The sequence below is a fragment of the Monodon monoceros genome, unplaced genomic scaffold (genome assembly GCF_005190385.1).
Source record: "Monodon monoceros isolate NGI ecotype Baffin Bay Population unplaced genomic scaffold, NGI_Narwhal_1 Super_Scaffold_21, whole genome shotgun sequence".
In the NCBI taxonomy this organism is placed as follows: Eukaryota; Metazoa; Chordata; class Mammalia; order Artiodactyla; family Monodontidae; genus Monodon; species Monodon monoceros.
The window spans coordinates 147,779,765-147,799,979 of record NW_021703778.1 but is presented as its reverse complement, the minus strand read 5'-3'; the positions used below and the strand labels follow the sequence as shown (position 1 = coordinate 147,799,979).

General features: G+C 43.6%; 1 protein-coding gene across 2 annotated transcripts in view; it reads right to left on the bottom strand.

The window, feature by feature from the left end:
• Positions 1-20,215, bottom strand: part of IFT43 (intraflagellar transport 43) — an 88,625-nt gene that overhangs the window by 55,236 nt on the left and 13,174 nt on the right. For both annotated transcript variants that reach the window (XM_029239559.1, XM_029239558.1), the window contains exon 3: positions 497-561. In XM_029239559.1, the coding sequence (XP_029095392.1) occupies positions 497-561 (65 nt within the window). The remainder of the gene's footprint in view (positions 1-496; positions 562-20,215) is intronic.

Sequence of the window (20,215 nt, the reverse complement as noted above, 5' to 3'; positions counted from 1 at the left end):
AGGCCACAACAGTGAGAGGCCCGCGTACCGAAAAAAAAAAAAAAAAAAGTAACTTTAAGAAAAGCACAGAATGTTAGAATACGGAGGAACTTTGAAAACATGCCAAGTGAAAGAAGCCAGTCATAAAGGACCACGTAACCTATGATTCCATTTACATGAAATGTCCAGAATAGGCAAATCAGAGAGACAGAAAACAGGTTGGTGGTTGCCTAGGGCTGGGGAGGTTGCAGGGGGACACAGGCAGTGACTACTAATGGGTATGGCGTTTCTTTAGGGGGTAATAAAAATGTTCTAAAAGTGATTGTGGTGATGACACTACAGCTCTGAAAATATACTAAGAACAGTTGAATTGTACCTTTCAAAGGGGTGAATTGTAAGGTATATGAATTACATCTCAGTAAAGCGCTTATAAAAAATAAAAGAACAACACAGGAGCACAGTGTCCCCTGCCCGCCCCCCGCCCCCGCCCCCCACCCCGTGACCTGCCAGCACTCACTTGGAAGCCTTCATGGAGTCATCTGCCCAGCCTCCTTGCCGGCGTGGTGGCTTGGGAGGGGGAGCCTGCAAGGGAAGAGAAGTCAACAAAACAGTCACTCAAGACCAGCGTTCAAGCAAACAGGCGCTGAGGTTAAGGAACCTAAACCAACCTTCTGAAACCTTCAAATGCAAATACTATGAAACCTGGGTGCTTTCATATCCTTCTGGAGGACAATCTGGCAACGTCTACTGAAAGTCTTAGAAATGCTCACACTTTTTGAGCCAGCAATTCTAACCCCAGGAATTTATCCCAAGGAAATAATCAGAGAGAAACATAATGTCACTTTTGAATATAATGAATAACTGGACGTCAGTAAGGAATTTAAGTAAATCACGGAATACACATGTGAAAATACTATGCAATAATAAAAAACTGTATTAAAAAAGAATTAATGATATGAGAAAGTTCAACATGCGTTAACTTTTTAAAACATGTTCAAAATAGTAGGTATATGCTTCTAATTTTGTGAAAAGATCACTAATACAGAACATTAGTGTAACCAGCCAGAACATCTGTAACCAGCCGCCTGCTTTTATACAATTTTTAAAGGGATCCAGTGAAAGGATTATGGCAATTTCTTTTTCCTTCTTTATGCTGTTGTGCATTTTCCAATTATTTTTTACCGTCAATTTATATCACTTTTATAAAAAGAAAAGTAATAAAATAAAAATATAAGAGAGAGGCTTGCTTCAAAGACACAAACTCAAGTGGTGGGTCAAAAAGCTACTCAAGTTATTTGGGCAGGAAGCATTCACCTGCAATAGATACATCCACAAACCCAAGTGCAGGAATTCTTGTAACTATTTTTGATTTTGTGGGCCGCACAGTCTCTGCTGCAGCTACTCAACTCTGAAGCTGCAGGGCAATCAAACCACAGACAAGAAGTAAACACCTGGGTGTAATGTGTTCCAATAAAACTTCACAGAAACAAGCAGTGGGCCAAATTTGGTGGGAAGTATTCTGCAGACTCCTGGGCTAAAATCACTGTAATGTCCTTTCAATCTGTTGCTTAAAACCTAGCTTGCAGTTTTTTAAGAAAACATTCCCTCAATATGGTAAAATACCTTTTAACTTTTGATATTTTTATTTTACACCAAGATGTGTTTCCTTTCCTGCTTCTCTGGTAGCACCCCAGCCTGCCAAGGACATGTTCCATCTAGAGACGGAGCCTTTCTGCGGGACGAGGCAGAACCTATTGGAAAGGCCTGATGGAGGAGAAGGCAAGTCCTGGAAAGCCTGCATCCAACTTAGCTCCTGGGAAACCTAAGTAGCACTTTAGAGAAAACAAACTTGAGTAATGAGGTTCTGGACTCTCAGAAACAACAAAAATGTAGAAGTAGAAAACGCACTATTGCTTGTCTCTCTCAGGGGGGGAACCCAACAAAGATGAACGAAGAGATCCCCACCATTAATTCCCAGTCCATGCATCCTTTTTTAGTATCCCTGCCACACACAATCACCGGTCCCCAGGCTGGATGGAGAAGCCTTCCATCCCAGGACCCCTCTTCCCTTAGACACAGGTGACTGAACCAGGGCTGCACCAGTCAGAGCCAGTCACAACCAATCACGTTCTCTGTCCCAGGAATCTGGAACTGAAGCTCAGAGGTTAGGCTGCTCAGACAGCACTGAGTGTTGGAACTATAAGGACCAGCTGGAATCAGAATAAGCCCAAACTACCACAAGCCAAAGTTGTGTATAAGCAGAGATCAAGAACGTTGTCTTGTTCAGCTCTTACCATGTGGAAGGCATTGCAAATGTTAAAGAGATTGGAACTGAACCATATCGGGCCCCTACAGGAGGTTTTAAACCAATCTGGCCCACAGCTTTCTTCCCTATGCTTTTGCAGATAACATCCCACTTTCCTTTACCCAAGGGTAGGACCATCTTGTGACAATGTGCATTCCTGACTTTGGAGGTCACAAACTAGGAACTGCATATTTGGTTTGGCCATACAGTGGTTTTTGTCTGTTTTTAAATTTAAACTACCATTTTAAAAATTGTAAGATTTCCACACAAAACAGGACTCTCCGGCTTCTCTCGGAAAACTGGAAACTCTAGCAATGCTGGGGCTGAGAAGCAGCCGCCCTATGGTGACTGGACACGTGCATTCTAGCTCGCCACGGCCCCCACCCGCTCTGTCTCTCTCCTTCCTGCTGAAGTCAAGTGCCAGTTGACATCTATTATGATGGCGGTTGTGCTGTTGTTTCTCTTCCAGTACAGAATTCTCTCTCGCTTCCTAGGCCTACTGGAAGTGGGAAAATGAAAGCTATGTCAGGTATTTTGACAAAAATGGGAACAAGCATATTTCTTGGGTGGAAGTGAGATCTTTTCTTACCACGTCAGTGTGCCCACTGCAGGTATGCCTGTGTCTAACCCCCAGTCCCACTTCACTCACCCAGGTGCCCTGCCTAGCCCCTGTGGCATCTGGGTGTGTGGCCCTGGAACTAGCTTCTCAGAGCTGGGATCCCCTGTTGTCTCCTCTTTGCTCTGGGTGTTGGACAGAATAAACCCATGTGAAATCCGTGGTGCCATGGTGTCAGGAGGCCCAGGCCTATATGGCACTTTTCCACTGATAGTCTACAAGAAGAAGGGAAGGGGTCTGGTGGCCTTGGCAAGGTTCCTCAACCTGTGTGTCCTGACCCCACCTCTGCTTTCTGCCATGGGGTGTAGGTGACAAGGGGGACAGGAAGGGACTTCCCTGGTGGCGCGGTGGTTAAGAATCCGCCTGCCAATGCAGGGGACATGGGTTCAATCCTTGGTCCAGGAAGATCCCACATGACGCAGAGCAACTAAGCCCGTGCGCCACAACTACTGAGCCTGCGCTCTAGAGCCCATGAGCCACAACTCCTGAAGCCCGCGCGCCTAGAGCCCGTGCTCCGCAACAAGAGAAACCACCGCAATGAGAAGCCCGCGAACCACATCGAAGAGTAGCTCCTGCTTGCCGCAACTAGAGAAAGCCTGCACACAGCAACAAAGACCCAACGCAGCAAAAAAAAAAAAAAGGTGGTGGTGGACAAGAGGAGCAGGGACTGAACTGGGGAGGGATTGTGAAAGATTAGGCATCGTGGAAAAGGAGCATAAGTGACATAAATTTAGGTCAAAACTCACTCCTTTGAGTAACCACTGAGCTGTTGAGGGATTAAATTAGTTGACTACGTGGCAAATGCTTAGAGCAGTGCCTGGCACATAATAAGTACCATATCTTTACTGTTAGCAGCGGCAGCAGCAGCACTAATGTCAATATTTGAAAGGCTAGGCCACGTGTAATAACATATACTGCACCATTTGGAAAAGAGGGGGAATAAAGACTCCTCTGAGCCTGGCCTGAGCTGTCATTTTGACTACTGATGCATCATATGGTTAATAAAGTTCCCTAAGATTCCAAACCCCCAAATGATCTGCTTTCTCTTCTTTAACCACAAACCCCAGAAAGTCACAGCTATTGGAAGGATGAGTGAGAATCCCTTCTGCCTAGATGTAACACAAAGACACTTCTTTTCTCATCTTCTTTCCACTCCGAAACAGTGCCAGCTGCTAAATTAGGACAGCAGCTTCGAAACAGAAAGACCACCACACAAGAGTCACTCCTCCGCAGCCGAAGAATTTAACAACTAGTCCCCAAATCAAAGGGGCTTTTGCACTAATAACTGAAGACTTCCGGAGTTGACATAATGTTGTAAAAACCGTATAGGCTGCTTTTCCTTGAGATCACCTGGGAGAGGAAGAGTTACAAAGTACTTCTCTGCACCAAATGGGGCAGGGTTATAGTGGCCTTCCCTGCTCCCCACTGGGAGTCCTGGCCAACCTCAGAGAGAGCACTGAGGTGGCCGGGAGATGGGGGGCGGGCAGAACTCAGCTCTCTGCAAGGTAGGGCTTGGGTGTTTACCGGGAGATGTCTCTCCTGATGGGGAATCCTTATGGTCATGATTTAGTACTCTGAGTCCTAGGATAAGAAATTCTTCGTTTTGTTTTTTTTAATAAATACTCCCTACTATGAGTCTTGTTACGGCCACACACAAATACCCTGTCTCCGGGCTTCCCTGGTGGCGCAGTGGTTGAGAGTCCGCCTGCCGATGCAGGGGACACGGGTTCGTGCCCCGGTCCGGGAAGATCCCACATGCCGCGGAGCGGCTGGGCCCGTGAGCCATGGCTGCTGAGCCTGCACGTCTGGAGCCTGTGCTCCGCAACGGAAGAGGCTACAGCGGTGAGAGGCCCGCGTACCGCAAAAAAAACAAAACAAAAAACACAAATACCCTGTCTCCATGAGACAGACGTAATTAACCACTATTACCAAGTGACAAAGGCTTCTCCCCAGAATTCAACTTTGTTCCTATGTGGGGAGCTGAGCACTGTCCTATACGCATCAGGTGAGTTAGAAAAAGCAGAAGACGTCATCCCTGTCCTCAAATGATACCCCGGGTCCAATGAGGCTGGAAAGAGGCAGAATTCAGGGTGTATCAGGTCTGTATGAAATCTATGTGATGGACATTGGGCTTAATCTGAAAACGCCAAGGCCACACTGGAGTGGGGAGGTAGGTATCAGGGATGGAGGAACTGACAGTCCTTCCAGCGAGAGGCTGCATCAGGGTCCAAAGGTGAAGCTGAGGAGGAACCCCTCAGCCCTGGGGCAGTTCCACTAAACTCTGCAGTTTTCTCGTCACCTTTGGTGGTTTTTATTGGGCCACACTCTCCTGGGGCATCATTCAGACAGCGCTCTGACAAGCGTGCATACGTTTGCAAGGCCTGACTGAAGGCTACACAGAATCGTACCAGCGTGGGAAGTGCTGAGGACGACGAGGCTGACGGAAGCTTTATGGAATAAGTGGGGCTGGCCCTGGATTGGAAAGATAAGCAGAAATGTAAAGGAAAAGCATTCCAGAAGCAACCAGATGCAAGGTGCAGTGACACCAGGATAGCACATAACACTCAGGCTGTAGCAAATGCTGTTCACTGATCACTGGTCAGGGTCCGAGGTCCTCAGCACCTATCCCTGTACAATGCAGGCTGGAAGCGAAAGCTGATGCAACTTGATCACAATGGAGTAGTTTAAAATTAGGTGCAAATGATCTTTGAAACGTAAGCGGGTGACTGGTTTTTCACAATACAATTTCAAAGGTCTGGTGGGTTCTTTTGCATGGACAGTCCAGCCCCTGAATATCTGGCTGCTCTCCCTAAGAGCTATGACGACGTCATCGAGACACCTGTTAGCACAGTTTCAGAAAGAGCGCTGCGGCCCTCTCCCCACGACGACGTGAAACACAGGACACACTCTAGACCAAGACCCTGCTGTTGCTCCTTTTAGAATAGCTGCCAGACTTGCTGTGTTCCCCCTGCCTGTGGTGACAGATCAGATGCTGGGCGGCTCTGGGAGCCTGAATGCCCTCCCCAGCTCACTGTCAGAGCCCAGTCCTCACAGAAAGTGCTGAGAAGTTGTCACCCTTCATTACGGACCCCACCATTTGTGCCAGGGGTCCTTCCCTCTCCTGCCCACCAGGTCTGGGTAGGACAATAGGAGACATGAATGTGTGATTTATTATTTCTCAAATCTTGTGCGTCTGGGTTCTCTGTGTAATGACCCGGGCATTTAGAGAAAAAGGAATTTACTCTTGCTCCATCCTTGAAACTAGAAACTTAGTCTAAGACAGCTGTGGCTTTTTTTTTCCACCGAGCCCACCAACTCCACAATCCTCCTTGACCAAGCACCTGGGAAGACATTACCCATCTGTATGAGGTATGACTCTAGAAGAAATCTGTTTCCTATCCCTGTGTTAGGAAGGAGGGAAAAACAAACAAACAAACCCGGATGGGTGAGAGAGAGTAGAGCTCAAATGATCTTAAAAGCCAGGAAGAAGAGAGGACCTAGACCTAGAATTCAAAAGTCCTGGCTTATCCTTTAAATAAGGCATGGCCCCAAGACATCTGCCGGGAAAACGATTTCCAATTTTGGCAGATTTACCGCCAGGTAACATTACCCAAACTTGTTTTTAAAAAAGAAAGAGTCTTAAAATGTGCAACCCCAGGAGGGACAGAAATAGGAGCGGGTGACGGTAGCCCTTAAGCAGTGCATCCCTCGTGTTCTCTCTTAAAAGCTGGAGTCACGTCTCCGAGTGTGGGAAAGCAGCACAGCCTGCCGGGGCTGCCGCCTGATGGACGGAGGGGGCAGGACCCCGCATAGCTCCTGGAGAGAAGCAAAAATGTGCTCTCTCCAAAAATAAACAGGGGCAGAAATGACTGCGAGTAAAGGGGTGGAAGCACGTGACTGGTGGTTGCGGTCCTGAAATACCAGCTTTCTACAAAAAGGAGCCGATGAGAGGCAGAGAGCAGGAAATTCAGGAAACGGCCACTTTATATGGTCTCATCCGAATGGGCCAGGATTCAACTAACTGGAATTACCAAGTCACAGGGAGCCTTTAGGGCTAGACTTGTTTCTGATCTTTATATGGTTCCCCCAGATTCTTAAGATGCCGAAATAGAAAAGATACTGCAGTGCCAAAAAAGGAGCCTTTCGAGTTTAGAAACTTCTCACACACTCTCAGAAGTCCTGGAGAAACCCCACAATGTGAATCAGTCCAAAATCCAAACGGCAGCCTGTTTCAAAAAGCCAGTCCAAACACACGCATGAATTCCCAAAAGAAAAGGCATTCAGTTAAGCAAGATCCACTGCACACCTCCCACCTCCCACCTCCCATGTCCAACCCTTGATTTCTGGCTAAAAACAAACTTCCTTTCCTTTCTCCAGCAACCTGACGGAAGATCCAGGAAAGCTGCTCTTATGTGCTTGAGGAGAGAGAAGACTAACATTTATTAATATGTGCGCACACTGCAGGGGCTGCATTTATTCCTCAAATCTGTCCACCAGGCACAGTTCCATCTCTGCCAATTTCTTCCTCCAGCCTCAACCTGGGTCTGACAACTAATTCATCACAGACCTGAGTTTTCCCCTCACGGGTTTAAGGTCATGGCAGGTAATGGAGCATGCAAGCTTATAACTGAACCCTTATGAGTAAATGTAGCTCTTTCAAGCTGAAATGGACATAGCAAAATGTGAACTCTATTTTAAGTATAAGACAGAAACCTGATCACCAATAGATGCTAAAGCCATTAGGTGAAAGACTGATTGACAGGGAACTGGACATTCTCTTGATGCCAAAGAATCACCCCACACATTACGTGCCAGGTGCGAGGGAGAAAATGTTCCTTGACAACAGAGATATCTGTCAGCACCCTAACTCAGTGATCACACTTAGCACGTCAACAATGGGGACGTGATGTGCTACCACCTGAGGCATACAGTGCCACCCAGGAAAAGATACTGCCCCAAGCATTCAGCTGGAACGTAAGCAAGCCTTCCAATCTGACTTCCTGCTTACTGCAGATCAGGTGAAAGAGGAGGAAGTTCAGTGACACTAGGAAGAAAGAATCAGAAAAAGCCAGCACAAGGGAAACTCTGAGAATAACTGGCCCAAACTCTTCAAAAAGTTAATACCATTAAAAAGGGGGCTGGGGTGGAGACTATTCCAAATTTTTTAAAAGAGACTTAAGAGAGAGAAACATAGTAGAGTGGTTCTTGATTGGATCCTGGTTTGAAAACAGTTAGCTATAAAAGATATTCTGGAGACAACTGGGGGAAATGAATATGGCCTGGGTAATAGATGGTATTAGGGAATTGCTAATACTGTTAGGTGTGGAGTTGTGGATTTCTAGGAAAATGTCCCTATTTCTCAGAGATATATGCTGAAGAATTTAAGTGACATTTCATGATGCTTGCTTTGAAATAACTCAGCAAAAAGTTATATATAAAACATGTAAATACATATTTTAAAATATTTTAAAAATTATCATTCAAGCAAATACAGCAAAATGTTGAAAACAATTGAACCTAGGTGGTGGGTGTATGTTGTTCATTGTACTATTGTTTCTACTTTCCTGGATGTTTCAAATTTCAATGAAAAGCTAAAGCTAAAAAAAAAAACTAGATGCATGAAGTTTAGATTAACAAAAGAGAAAAAAGACAGGGGTGGGGAAGAGGAGAGCACCAGTACGAGGGTTGTTTGTAGGTGTATCTGCTCAATGAAGACCTGTGCTGAAGAGGAACAGAGACCTTCTCCACTCTGTGGCTGGGAACTCTGAACACCAGTACCCTGAGGGCCAGAAAACAACTCTACACCCAAAAGGTAAGGTCAGATCCCTGCCAGGACTAGACATGACGGGAGAATGAGTTTCTAAATAAAAGTGCCTCCCCGCACCTCTCACCCCACCCCCAATTTGCTGTGGATTGTGTTTTAATTGTGCATATATGCATATGTGAAATTTGGGTAAGGAAAAAATTGCGGTAGAAAGAACACTAGACCAGACTGCTTCTAGTCTGGGCTCTAGTCCTGACTCTGCCACTAACTAGTTTCATGATCCTGGATTTTAACTCATAGTAGAAGTGATTCCTCCCAATTCTACAATTCTGTGATTCTTTGAGTCTATGAATTGTATTTTTCAATTCAGGGAGAGGGTATCCAGGCGAAAAGATGTAAACGATGACATGAAATGTTTATATTCAATCTGAACTTGTATGAAGCGGGTGGGGACAAAAAACAGAGAAGAAAAGGTTACAGGGAGAAAGGAGAATACGTAAACACACAGATTTGATCCGTGGTGAATAAGCCAACCTAGCCAATGAGAAAGAATACATTAACTAATTGATAGCTCATAATTATAATAACAGCCAGCATCTACTGAGGGTTTACTCTATGCCAAAGCTTTAGAAGGATTACTTTGCAGAATCCCCGAGACCCTGTGAACTGTCCACTACTGTGTAACAAGTTTACCCACGAGGAAACTGAAGCTGAGAGATTAATTTAAAATCATCCTAGCAGTAAGAAATGAAGCAAGGATTCAAATCCAATTTGGTTTCTGACACCAAAGCTTGGCACTGAACCAGATGATACAAGATTTCCCAGACGTTAGGTTCATGCCAGCTAGAACAGGAGTGAAAGGACACAGCGGCTACAGAAAAGAATCTGTCTGGACTGGAACAAAGTGCCCAAGAACAAGAGAGACTAGATCAATGACAAGGTTAAGACCTGGGAAGACCAAACCAAAAGGACCACCTCCTTCATGTATCTTCTGGGCACAAAGTACAGTTGACCCTTGAACTACACAGGTTTGAACTATGCGGGTCCACTGATATGCAGATTTTATTCAGGAAATACAGTACAACACGATCCGTGGTTGGTGGAATCCATGAGGAACCATGGATATGGAGGGTGGACTGTGGGACTTGACATCCACCAATTTTGATATCCATGGCGGGGAGTCAGAGGAGGTGTCCTGGAACCAAATCTATATGTGCTGATAATATAAATATGTTCAGTAAGACAGGAGGAACAGCAAGAGGCTTGGTCTAACCCTTACCTCTTTAGTGAGGCAAGATGAGGGAAGGGTTAAGGGTAAAGTCAGGATTAAAAAGTGATGCCAAAAATAAACCTTAACAGCTTGAGCACTATGCCAAACTGTGTTAGGCTGAATTTAATATAAATCTCTGTACTTAGAAAGTAGCTGTCTCTTTACTGCATGTCACAGATAACTCTCCACATACCAACAGCGCAGTAGCTTTGAAGAATGAGTGACTGGGGGGCAGGGGGAGGGAGTTTGCCAGAAAGAAGTAAAGAGGGAAAGCTATGGTTTTCAAGTTATAGTTTAAGGGGGAGGGGAGGGAGGAGAGGGACAGGAGGGAAAGGAGGGATGGTCCTGGGCTCAGATTCTAGAATCCTCACTTTCTAAGCTAGGTAGCCTTGGGCTAGTCACACCTTCACTAAGCCTCTTTTCCTCCGGCACAAAATGAGAGTGATCACGAGTCTCTTACAGACCTACTGTAAACACGGGAGACAATCTTGGGCACAGAGCAGACACTTAATAAGTGCTGGTGACAGTGGCTACTATATTATTTATAAGAAATGATAAAAGTAATGAAATGCAGCCTTTGGAGGAAAAAAATCCTTAATGCCCAGGGTTGAGACAACGGGAAGATTAGCAGGGCCTTTTATTTGGGACTGCCTTGCACAAGTTTCATTCCAGGGGTCCAGCTCTTACCTAGTCCAGCTTCCCTGAACAGAAGGAAATTCTTTCAAGTTGCCTGAACCAAGAGGAGGAAGTCACAGTCCCTCTGCTCACTGAGAAATAAATGTGATGTTCAGGCAACCACAGTATCTGGCGATTACTCTCGTGGTGTCACACTTCCCCCAATATTCCCACATACCCTATCATAAGAAGACCCAAATCCCATATCTCAATACAGTCATCAAACTGCCCACTTCAAATGACTCATGGGATAGGGCTGCCAGCCATTTGTTAAAGAGGCTGATCCAAAGAGAACAGATTTCAGCCCCCAAAATCATTCTTAAAATTCATCCTGGATGTTCTTACCTTGGGTGGCATCCTCTTAATCTCAATTACATCCCTCTGGGTCATCCGAAATCAGCTTTCTTGGGTCTATACCTTCCACACACTTATAAAGAAACACCCTGTTCCCCCACACTTTCTTCGGTTCAGCCAAAATAAACATTCCTTTCAACTTTCATCATAAATCAAAACCTATAGTTTTTGTCATTCTCGTAACTCCTTTCAGTTTGTTAAAACCCATGTGCATGTGTGTAACCGGAAGGACGCACAGTGTGGAGGATGTGAGTTCCCAGCACTCCAGGAAGTGAGCCCTCCCGGCACCTGTGACTTCGGATAAGCAGAGCCTAGACTTGCTACCTCAACCCAATCCAGACTGGGATAACCTGGAACAAAAGGAGAGCAGAGGAGAAAGCTGTAACCTCGCTGCTTTAGGAAACCTGATCTCTCACAACCCCTCAAGGGCACTGATGGAAAAGAAGTGGAGGGAGCGTGGAAGAATATTAACCCGTGCGTCATTTGAAGTGGGCAGTTTGAGGACTGTGTATTGAAATATGGGATTTGGGTCTCTTTATGATAGGGTACGTGGGAACATTTGGGAATATTCCCCATCCTGTGGGATGCAGAGAGGAATGCCCGTCCAAATCCCTACTCTGTTCACCGCTGTGAGACCACGGACAACACAGGCCTCGCACTGCAGTTCTCTACCCTGCGGTGGCCCTGGAGGCGAGGAAAGGTGCTCTGGGCGAGACCAAGTCATGGCTGGCAAATTAGCACACACCTCACTACCTCCCCTCACAAGATTTCAAGGGAGCCCAGCAACCCTAAAAAATTGTTTTAACCTTCTAGAACTGTGTTTCCTAGACTTCTAGATTTCATGGACAGCCAATATTTCGAAAAACAAACTTTGTTTGTGGGGGTGGGGGTGGGGGTGGGATGTGGTTGGCAGTATCGAGTTCACAGCTTTTAATTTTGTTAAGAATCTTTAAAAAAAAACAACACTATTTCCTCTCACCACAATTTCATTAAAGAAGGGATCTGTTCAAGCTCCCCAAATTAGGAAGAACACAAACCAGAATAAAGAATGGTCCTTGACGGTGAATAAATTTAGTTTATGAGAAACGTGCTACATTGTTCTTGGTTCTCTCATTTTGGAAAAAAACATCCTCCTAGACCAGTGTTAAGACGTGCTATGCTCTCTCTCTTCTTCAGCTTTTCAGTCCAAGCCCAAGGTTGATTTCTCAGGCTCTCTTCCCACCCTTTCTCAAACAAGAAAGGCGTAAGGCCATCCGCTCGACTGCTCCCAGGTGACAATGGCCTGGTGCAAAAGGCATGGCCTGGGTACACGTAACCCGTAAATCTTCCTACTCAGCTGACGTACAGCACTGTATAAGTTGAAGGGGTACAGCATAATGATCTGACGTACACACATCATGAAGTTATTATTACAGTACGTTTAATGAATATCTATCATCTCATATAGATGCAGAATTAAAGAGATAGAAAAAAGATTTTCTCTTGTGATAAGACCTCTTAGGATTTACTTTCTTAACAACCTTCATATATATCATACAGCAGGGTTCATTGTATTTATCATGTTGTACATTAAACCCCTAGAACTTATTTATCTTATAACTGGAAGTTTATATCTTCTGGCTGCCTTTGTCCAACTCCCCCTCCCCCCACTCCCACGCCCACTCCCACCTCTGGTAATCACAAACCTCATCTCTTTTTCCATGAGTCTGCTTGTTTTTGAAGTATAATTGACCTATGTTAGTTCCTGTTACACAACACAGTGATTCGATATTTCTATACTTTTCCAAATGATGACCACGATGAGTCTTGTCACCATACAAAGATATTACATAGTTACTGACTATATCCCCCCACACTGTACATTTCATCCCTGTGACTCATTTATTCTGCAGCTGGAAGTTGGTACCTTTTAATCTCCCTCACCTATTTATTTCCTCCCCCGCCCCCTCCCCTCAGGCAAACACCTGTTTGTTCTCTGTATCTATAACTTCAGAGTTCTTTCTCGACTACCTTTACAGAGTGTTCAGCACAGCACCTGCAAGGATTAGCTCTTACATCATGGGGACTGAATCCCACGTCTCTGGGCCTCTTTCATACCCATGTTTCTGATCATTACTCCCAAATCACCAGGGATGTTAGAACACTTCCTGTCTCAATAGCTAAGGCACCTGAATGCCAGTCAGTTATTCCAAGAGAAAGTGTTTGTTGTTTCTGCACCAACCACTCTCATTTGTTTCTTGCCAACAGTACCACTTGAAAAAAAAACCACAGTGTAGTCTGAAACAATCCAAAAGCAACTGACAGCTTCTGGATCCAGCAATGGGGGAGCAGTTTGTATTCAACTCACCTTCACACAGATACCAAGCATAAACTCTGGACAAAATATAGAAAACAACTATCTAAACGCACTAGTGGGCAAACAAAAGCAGTAGGGAAACTGGAGGAGATCTGATCCTTGAAAGACAAGAACTGCACTGGGTAAAAATCCATGTTTAAATGGATTTTCCCTTTGAGTACACTCTCCAGCCTGGGCAGCAACTGAGCAGCTAGAATTCAAGCAGGAAGCTGCAGTTTTATTGGTTTGAGGACAAATTTGGGGCTGCCAGAGCCACTAAAGATAGACAGGGAGAAATCCTGGGGAGGAGTGAGCCCCAAATCTGCATATAAACTCCCCTAAAATCCTTTGGTCATGGAGGAGACTCCAAGAAACTCAGTGAAAAGCAATTGCTGAAGGGCTAAAAATAAAAAAGAGTGGAGGTAAAATTTCAGCTGCTGCCCACTGCAGGCAAGACACAGATTGGAATATGAGTTCCAAGTTAAAGGTACTTGATACACACCTTGGATTTTCCATGAAATCCCAGAAAAACCACACCTTAGGAGTAAAGACCATGTCCTGGGTCTATGGGATTTGCTCTGGGACTAAAGGCAAAACCAAAACAGACCTGACCTAGCAAAACCTAAAACCAAGTCTTCACAAATTCAAGGTGATCTGAAAATAATTCAACTGCCTGCTAAAACAAAAATCAACACTTTTCAAAGAAAGGTAACATAATCCAGAGTTTCTACAATGTATCATCCAAAATGTCCGGCATATCAACAAAAATTACTAGACATGTGAAGAAACATGAAAACATGACCTATAGTCAAAAGTAAAAACAATAAAAACTGACCCCAACATGACCCAGATATTGGAATTAACAGACAAGGGTTTTAAAGCAGCTATTATAAATATATGTTCAAGGATTTCAAAGATGGCCATAATGAATGAACAAATGGGGAACCTAATAGAGAAATAGAAGCTATGTAAAAAAAAGAAATGGAACTTTAGAATTTAAATGTTCAGTATCTGAAATGAAAAGTTCAGTTTGAAGACAGCAGAGGAAATAATCAGTGAACTTGAAGACAGATCAACAGAAAATATCCAATCTGAAGAACAAAAAGATAAAGGAAAGGGGAAAATTAACAATGCTTCAGGGACAAAAAAAAAAAAACACACAGGACAAACCGATGGGACAATATCAAGCAGTTTAACATACAGGCAATTGGAGTCCCAGGAACAAGGAGAGACAAAACAGAGCAGAAAACATATTAGAAGTAATAATGGCCTAAAATTCTCCAATTTCGTGAGACATATTGACTTACTGACCTAAGAACCTCGGCAAATCCCAAGCAGAACAAATACAAAGCAAATCAGCTAGGCACATCACAGTCAAACTGCTGAAATCCAAAGATAAAAAGGAAGCTTTAAAGCAATCAGAGGAAGGAGAAAAGACTTACATAACGGAGAACAATCGTCAGAAACAATGAAGGCCAGAAGACAAAGAAATGACAATCTTTAAAGTGCTGAAAGAAAAAAATGTTCAGTTCAGAATTCTATATAGATAGAAAAGATCCTTCAAAAATGAGGGTGAGGGCTTCCCTGGTGGCGCAGTGGTTGGGAGTCCGCCTGCCGATGCAGGGGACATGGGTTCGTGCCCCAGTCCGGGGGGATCCCACGTGCCGCGGAGTGGCTGGGCCCGTGGGCTGTGGCTGCTGCGCCCGTGCATCCGGAGCCTGTGCTCCACAACGGGAGAGGCCACAGCAGTGAGAGGCCCGCGTACCGCAAAAAAAAAAAAAAAAATGAGGGTGAGATAAAAATATTTTTGGATAGAGCAAATAGAGGAGTTGTTCTTGGCAAATCTGTACTGCAAGAAATGCTAAGGGAAGTTCTTCGGGATAAGGAGAAATGACACTAGATGGAAATTTGGATCTACAGAAGGAGATAAAGAACAATTATAATGGTAAGCATATGGGTGATAAAAGACTATCTTTGCCAAAGCAATCGTGAGAGAAAAAAACGGAGCTGGAGGAATCAGACTCCCTGACTTCAGACTATACTACAAAGCTACAGTAATCAAGACAATATGCTACTGGTACAAATACAGAAATATAGATCAATGGAACAGGATAGAAAGCCCAGAGATAAACCCAAGCACCTATGGTCAACTAAGCTATGGCAAAGGAGGCAACAATATACAATGGAGAAAAGACAGTCTCTTCAATAAGTGGTGCTGGGAAAACTGGACAGCTACATGTAGACGAATGAAATTAGAACATTCCCTAACACCATACACAAAAATAAACTCAAAATGGATTAAAGACCTAAATGTAAGACGGGACACTATAAAACTCTTAGAGGAAAACACAGGAAGAACACTCTTTGACATAAATCACAGCAAGATCTTTTTGGACCCACCTCCTAAAGTAATGGAAATAAAAACAAAAATAAACAAATAGGACCTAATGAAACTTAAAAGCTTTTGCTCAGCAATGGAAACTATAAACGAGACAAGAAGACAACCCACAGAATGGGAGAAAATATTTGCAAATGAGTCAACGGACAAAGGATTAATCTCCAAAATATATAAACAGCTGATGCAGCTCAATATTTAAAAAAAACCAACCCAATTAAAAAAGGGGTGGAAGACCTAAATAGGCATTTCTCCAAAGAAGACACAGAGATGGCCAAGAGGCACAAGAAAAGCTACTCAACATCACTAATTATCAGAGAAATGCAAATCAAAACTACAATGAGGTGTCACCTCACACTGGTTAGAATGGGCATCATCAGAAAATCTACAAACAGCAAATGCTGGAGAGGGTGCGGAGAAAAGGAAACCCTCTTGCACTGTTGGTGGGAATGTAAATTGATACAGCCACTATGGAGAACGGTATGGAGGTTCCTTAAAATCTAAAAATAGAATTACCATATGACCCAGCAATCCCACTACTGGGCACACACCCAGCGAAAACCATAATTCAAAAAGACACATGCACCCCAATGTTCACTGAAGCACTATTTACAATAGCCAGGTCATGGAAGCAACCTAAATGCCCATTGACAGACTAATGGATAAAGAAGATGTGGTACATATATACAATGGAATATTACTCAGCCATAAAAAGGAACGAAACTGGGTCATTTGTAGAGACGTGGATGGACATAAAGTCTGTCATACAGAGTGAAGTAAGTCAGAAAGAGAAAGGGCAAATATCGTATATTAACGCATATATGTGGATGGAATCTAGAAAAATGGTACGGATGAACCGGTCTGCAAGGCAGAAATAGACACAGATGTAGAGAACAAATGTATGGACACCAAGGGGGGAAAGCGGTGGTGGTGGGATGAATTGGGAGACTGGGGTTAACATATATACACTAATATGTATAAAATAGATAACTAATAAGAACCTGATGTATAAAAAAATAAATAAATAACATTCCAAAAAAAAGGCTATCTTTTTTCTTAATTTCTCCAAGTGACAACTGTTTAAAGTGAAATGACAATTGTATTGTGGGTTTTATAAAGTATGTAGTTTTAAAGTACATGACATTACTAGCACAAACGATAAAAGGGGACAAATGGATTTATACTGTCACAAGGGTCTCACATTTTATGTGAAGTGATATAATACTAACACTAGCTAGCCAGTGGTAAGTTAAGGATGCATATTCTAATCCCTAGAGCAACCACTAAAAAAATAGTATAAAAAGCTATACCTAAAAAGCCAACAGAGGGATTAAAATGGAATATAAAAGCAATCGGCCAAACACGGTGACATAATTCTCTATCATGCTGGGTAAAGGCATGTGACCAGAAAAGTTTCAATCTATCACCAATCACATTCAACATTAGTCTGAACCCTTTTCCTGTAACGTATCATTATTAAGAGAATATTTTACTATCATTCCGCTCCTTCTCAGTAATTACTGACATGCCACATAATGAGAAGAAATCTAGCCTAGCTAATGACGTCAATGAGGCTTTCTGCCCACAATCCTACGGTTCCCAAGCAGATTAGACATTCTCTATTCACAGCCCACTCTTTCCATCTCCTTGCCTCTCTTAAATCCTGGCTTTCCCCCATGGACTTCGTTTCTCCTGCAGCTCTTTCAAGTAGAGCCTGCTCATTCTTTATTTTTTTTTTTTTAACATCTTTATTGGGGTATAATTTCTTTACAATGGTGTGTTAGTTTCTGCTTTATAACAAAGTGAATTAGTTATACATATACATATGTTCCCATATGTCTTCCCTCTTGCGTCTCCCTCCCTCCCACTCTCCCTATCCCACCCCTCCACCTGCTCATTCTTTAAAACCCCACGAACAAGGGTCCCAAGGTAACCCTCCTGTCTCGCTCCCCAAAGTTCCTCTAGACCATTACTCTTTCAAATTATTATGGAACATTTTTCTGAAACTCATATTGTTCAGCTACATTGCATCTCTTACCTTCTTCATCCCTGTCACTAATAATTGCCTGAGCACACATTGAGCAAAAACGTGGGCATTCCTGCTCCAACACTAGTGCCATCATTCTAAGTCAAGGCAAGGTTCACATGAACAGTTCACCTAATGCTTAGCCTCATAGTTCCCTGATCCTTTAAATGCCAATGACCTTGCTACTTTTTCGAACTCATACGCTGGAGCTGCTCCAATCTGAAATACCTAGTCCTTTCCTCCCCTCCTGATCTAAGAACTTCCTTCTTGGTTTCTCTTCCTTCCCTATCAATCCAGCTCACTTCCATGGTCCTGATGGCATCCATGTCCTACATTTCCCCTAGAGCTCCGCCGAACCTGGATCAAGCCAATCCTATGCCTTCACTGGGTCAATACCTAGCCTGCTGAGGGGTGTTGGAGAAAACTGCACAACCATGCAAATTAAGGCTTCACAAGCTCATGTTTTGCCTTCTCTCAGCTGGGTCCTACCTGGGCTCCCTGCTTCCAGTCTCACCTTCCTCCAGTCTATACTCCACCCCTGCCTGCACGGGACCCTAGGAGTTACAGAGAGTTCTAGACAGGAGTTACAGAGTTCTAGATAGGGAGGAGAAACTAGCTCTCCATCAGGAGGCGTGTCCATGCAAGCATTTCTAACAAGAACTCCAAGAAAGGAACCTGAATGTCCAAGGCCTAGTAACTTGGCTGTGATTTCTTTTCTCATTACAACTATTTACTTTCATATCCATTTTGAATTCATAATTTTGAATTTTTTTTCTTAAAGAAGGTCTCTAAATTGTATAAATTTCAGGACCCACGAAACCTGGATCCATCCCTGACCAATTACTGTCAACGTGCTCTTTCTAAAATGCAAATCTCTCTCTCTTCTCTGCTTAAAATCCTCATACATTTGCACCTGGAAATAATGAAGGGTCTATGTGCCACACAAAGGAATCAGAAGTTCTTCCCGTATGTTCCTCTTAGAGACCCCAGATTATATGATATATGCTGGTAACTCCCACATCTGTTAACACTCGTTTCCAACTTTCTCTCTTAAGCTCCAGACCAAATTTGCCACTGTTTACTCAACAGATCTCTTTGAAAATCCTGAAGGCAACTCACATTCAACATGCCCAAAATTGAAACAATCATCTCTTCTTGGTCCCCGCACTGCTGCGACTCTTTAAGTTCTCAGTCTCAGAAATATCATTATCCATTCAGCCTTTTCGGCTACAAATGGAGTCAACTCCAGACATTCCTTCTCTCCTACTTCCAACAGTCCATCTGTTACTACCTCTTACCCATCTTCCCTGAAAAATGTCTCTGGGCACTGCCCTCTCCTCTTCACCTCTCTGCCAGGCTTTATTTATCGTTTCCCAAAGTAAGGTATGCACGCCACTGGTGTAAGCAAGGTGACTGGAGGTGGTACATGGATGTGCCTCTTAAAAATAGCCATATGTGTACTTTAATGTGTACTGGAAAAAACATAACTATCAAAAACTGTAGTTTCTTTTCAAAAATAAACGCATTTAAGTATAAAAAGGGAGGTGATTTAAAGAAAATCATTAACACTAATGCGAGTGGTATGTGGATACCCGAAACTGTAAAAACAGTCTGGGAATGCCTGAAGTTTGGGAACACTGCCTGGTTCATGGCTCATCATCTCAGGAGGAGATGCTCCAACTGCCTCCCACTGGTCTCCCTGCCAACAAGTTCTCGCCCTCTAGACTATCCTCCACAGAGCTGCCAGATTCACTTTCCTAGAAAACAAAGTCAATAACATTTTCCCTGCTTTAAAATCTTTGTGGAATCCCTACAACATATAAAATAAATCCAAACTCCTCCACTTGGAATGCAAGGCCTTCATTCCTAAGACACTAAGTTGTTCATTGTGCCCTGGAAACACCAGCCCCCTTAACGACGCATGCCTTAGAACAGGCTTTTCCGCTGCCCTTCCCTCTTACTGGCAAATCCCTCCTCGTTCACTGCAACCCACCTCAAGGGTCACCTCCTTCGGGATGCCATCCCTAAGTCCCAGGCAGGGTTGGTTGCTCCTTCTGTGCTCCCACTCTCTGATGCCACTTAAATATTATAATTTTTTGGTCTAAGTGTGTGGGTCGATATAACTAGAATACCAAGTTATCTTATTCATTTTTGCATTGGAAAGTGTATATTATATTAAATATAGGATAAATAAGTGAATAAATAAATGAAGGAATAAAATTCTACTTTTAAATACATCAATAAAAATATATAGGAATGGATGGGCAAAAAGGAGTATGGGGGATGGAGTCCTCTGTTATCGCTGGTGAAGAATAAAAAACAGGAAGAGATACGGGAAAAAGAGAAAGAGGAGGGAAAAAAGGAGAAACAGAGGAAGGCTCAAGAACAGAGGAAAAGGAAGAAAGAGACCTGGGAAGGAGACAGGGAGGCCCTTTACATTTGGTGGTGAGTACACGAGCATCGTAACCTATCCACTGAATTCCTTCAGCAAATATT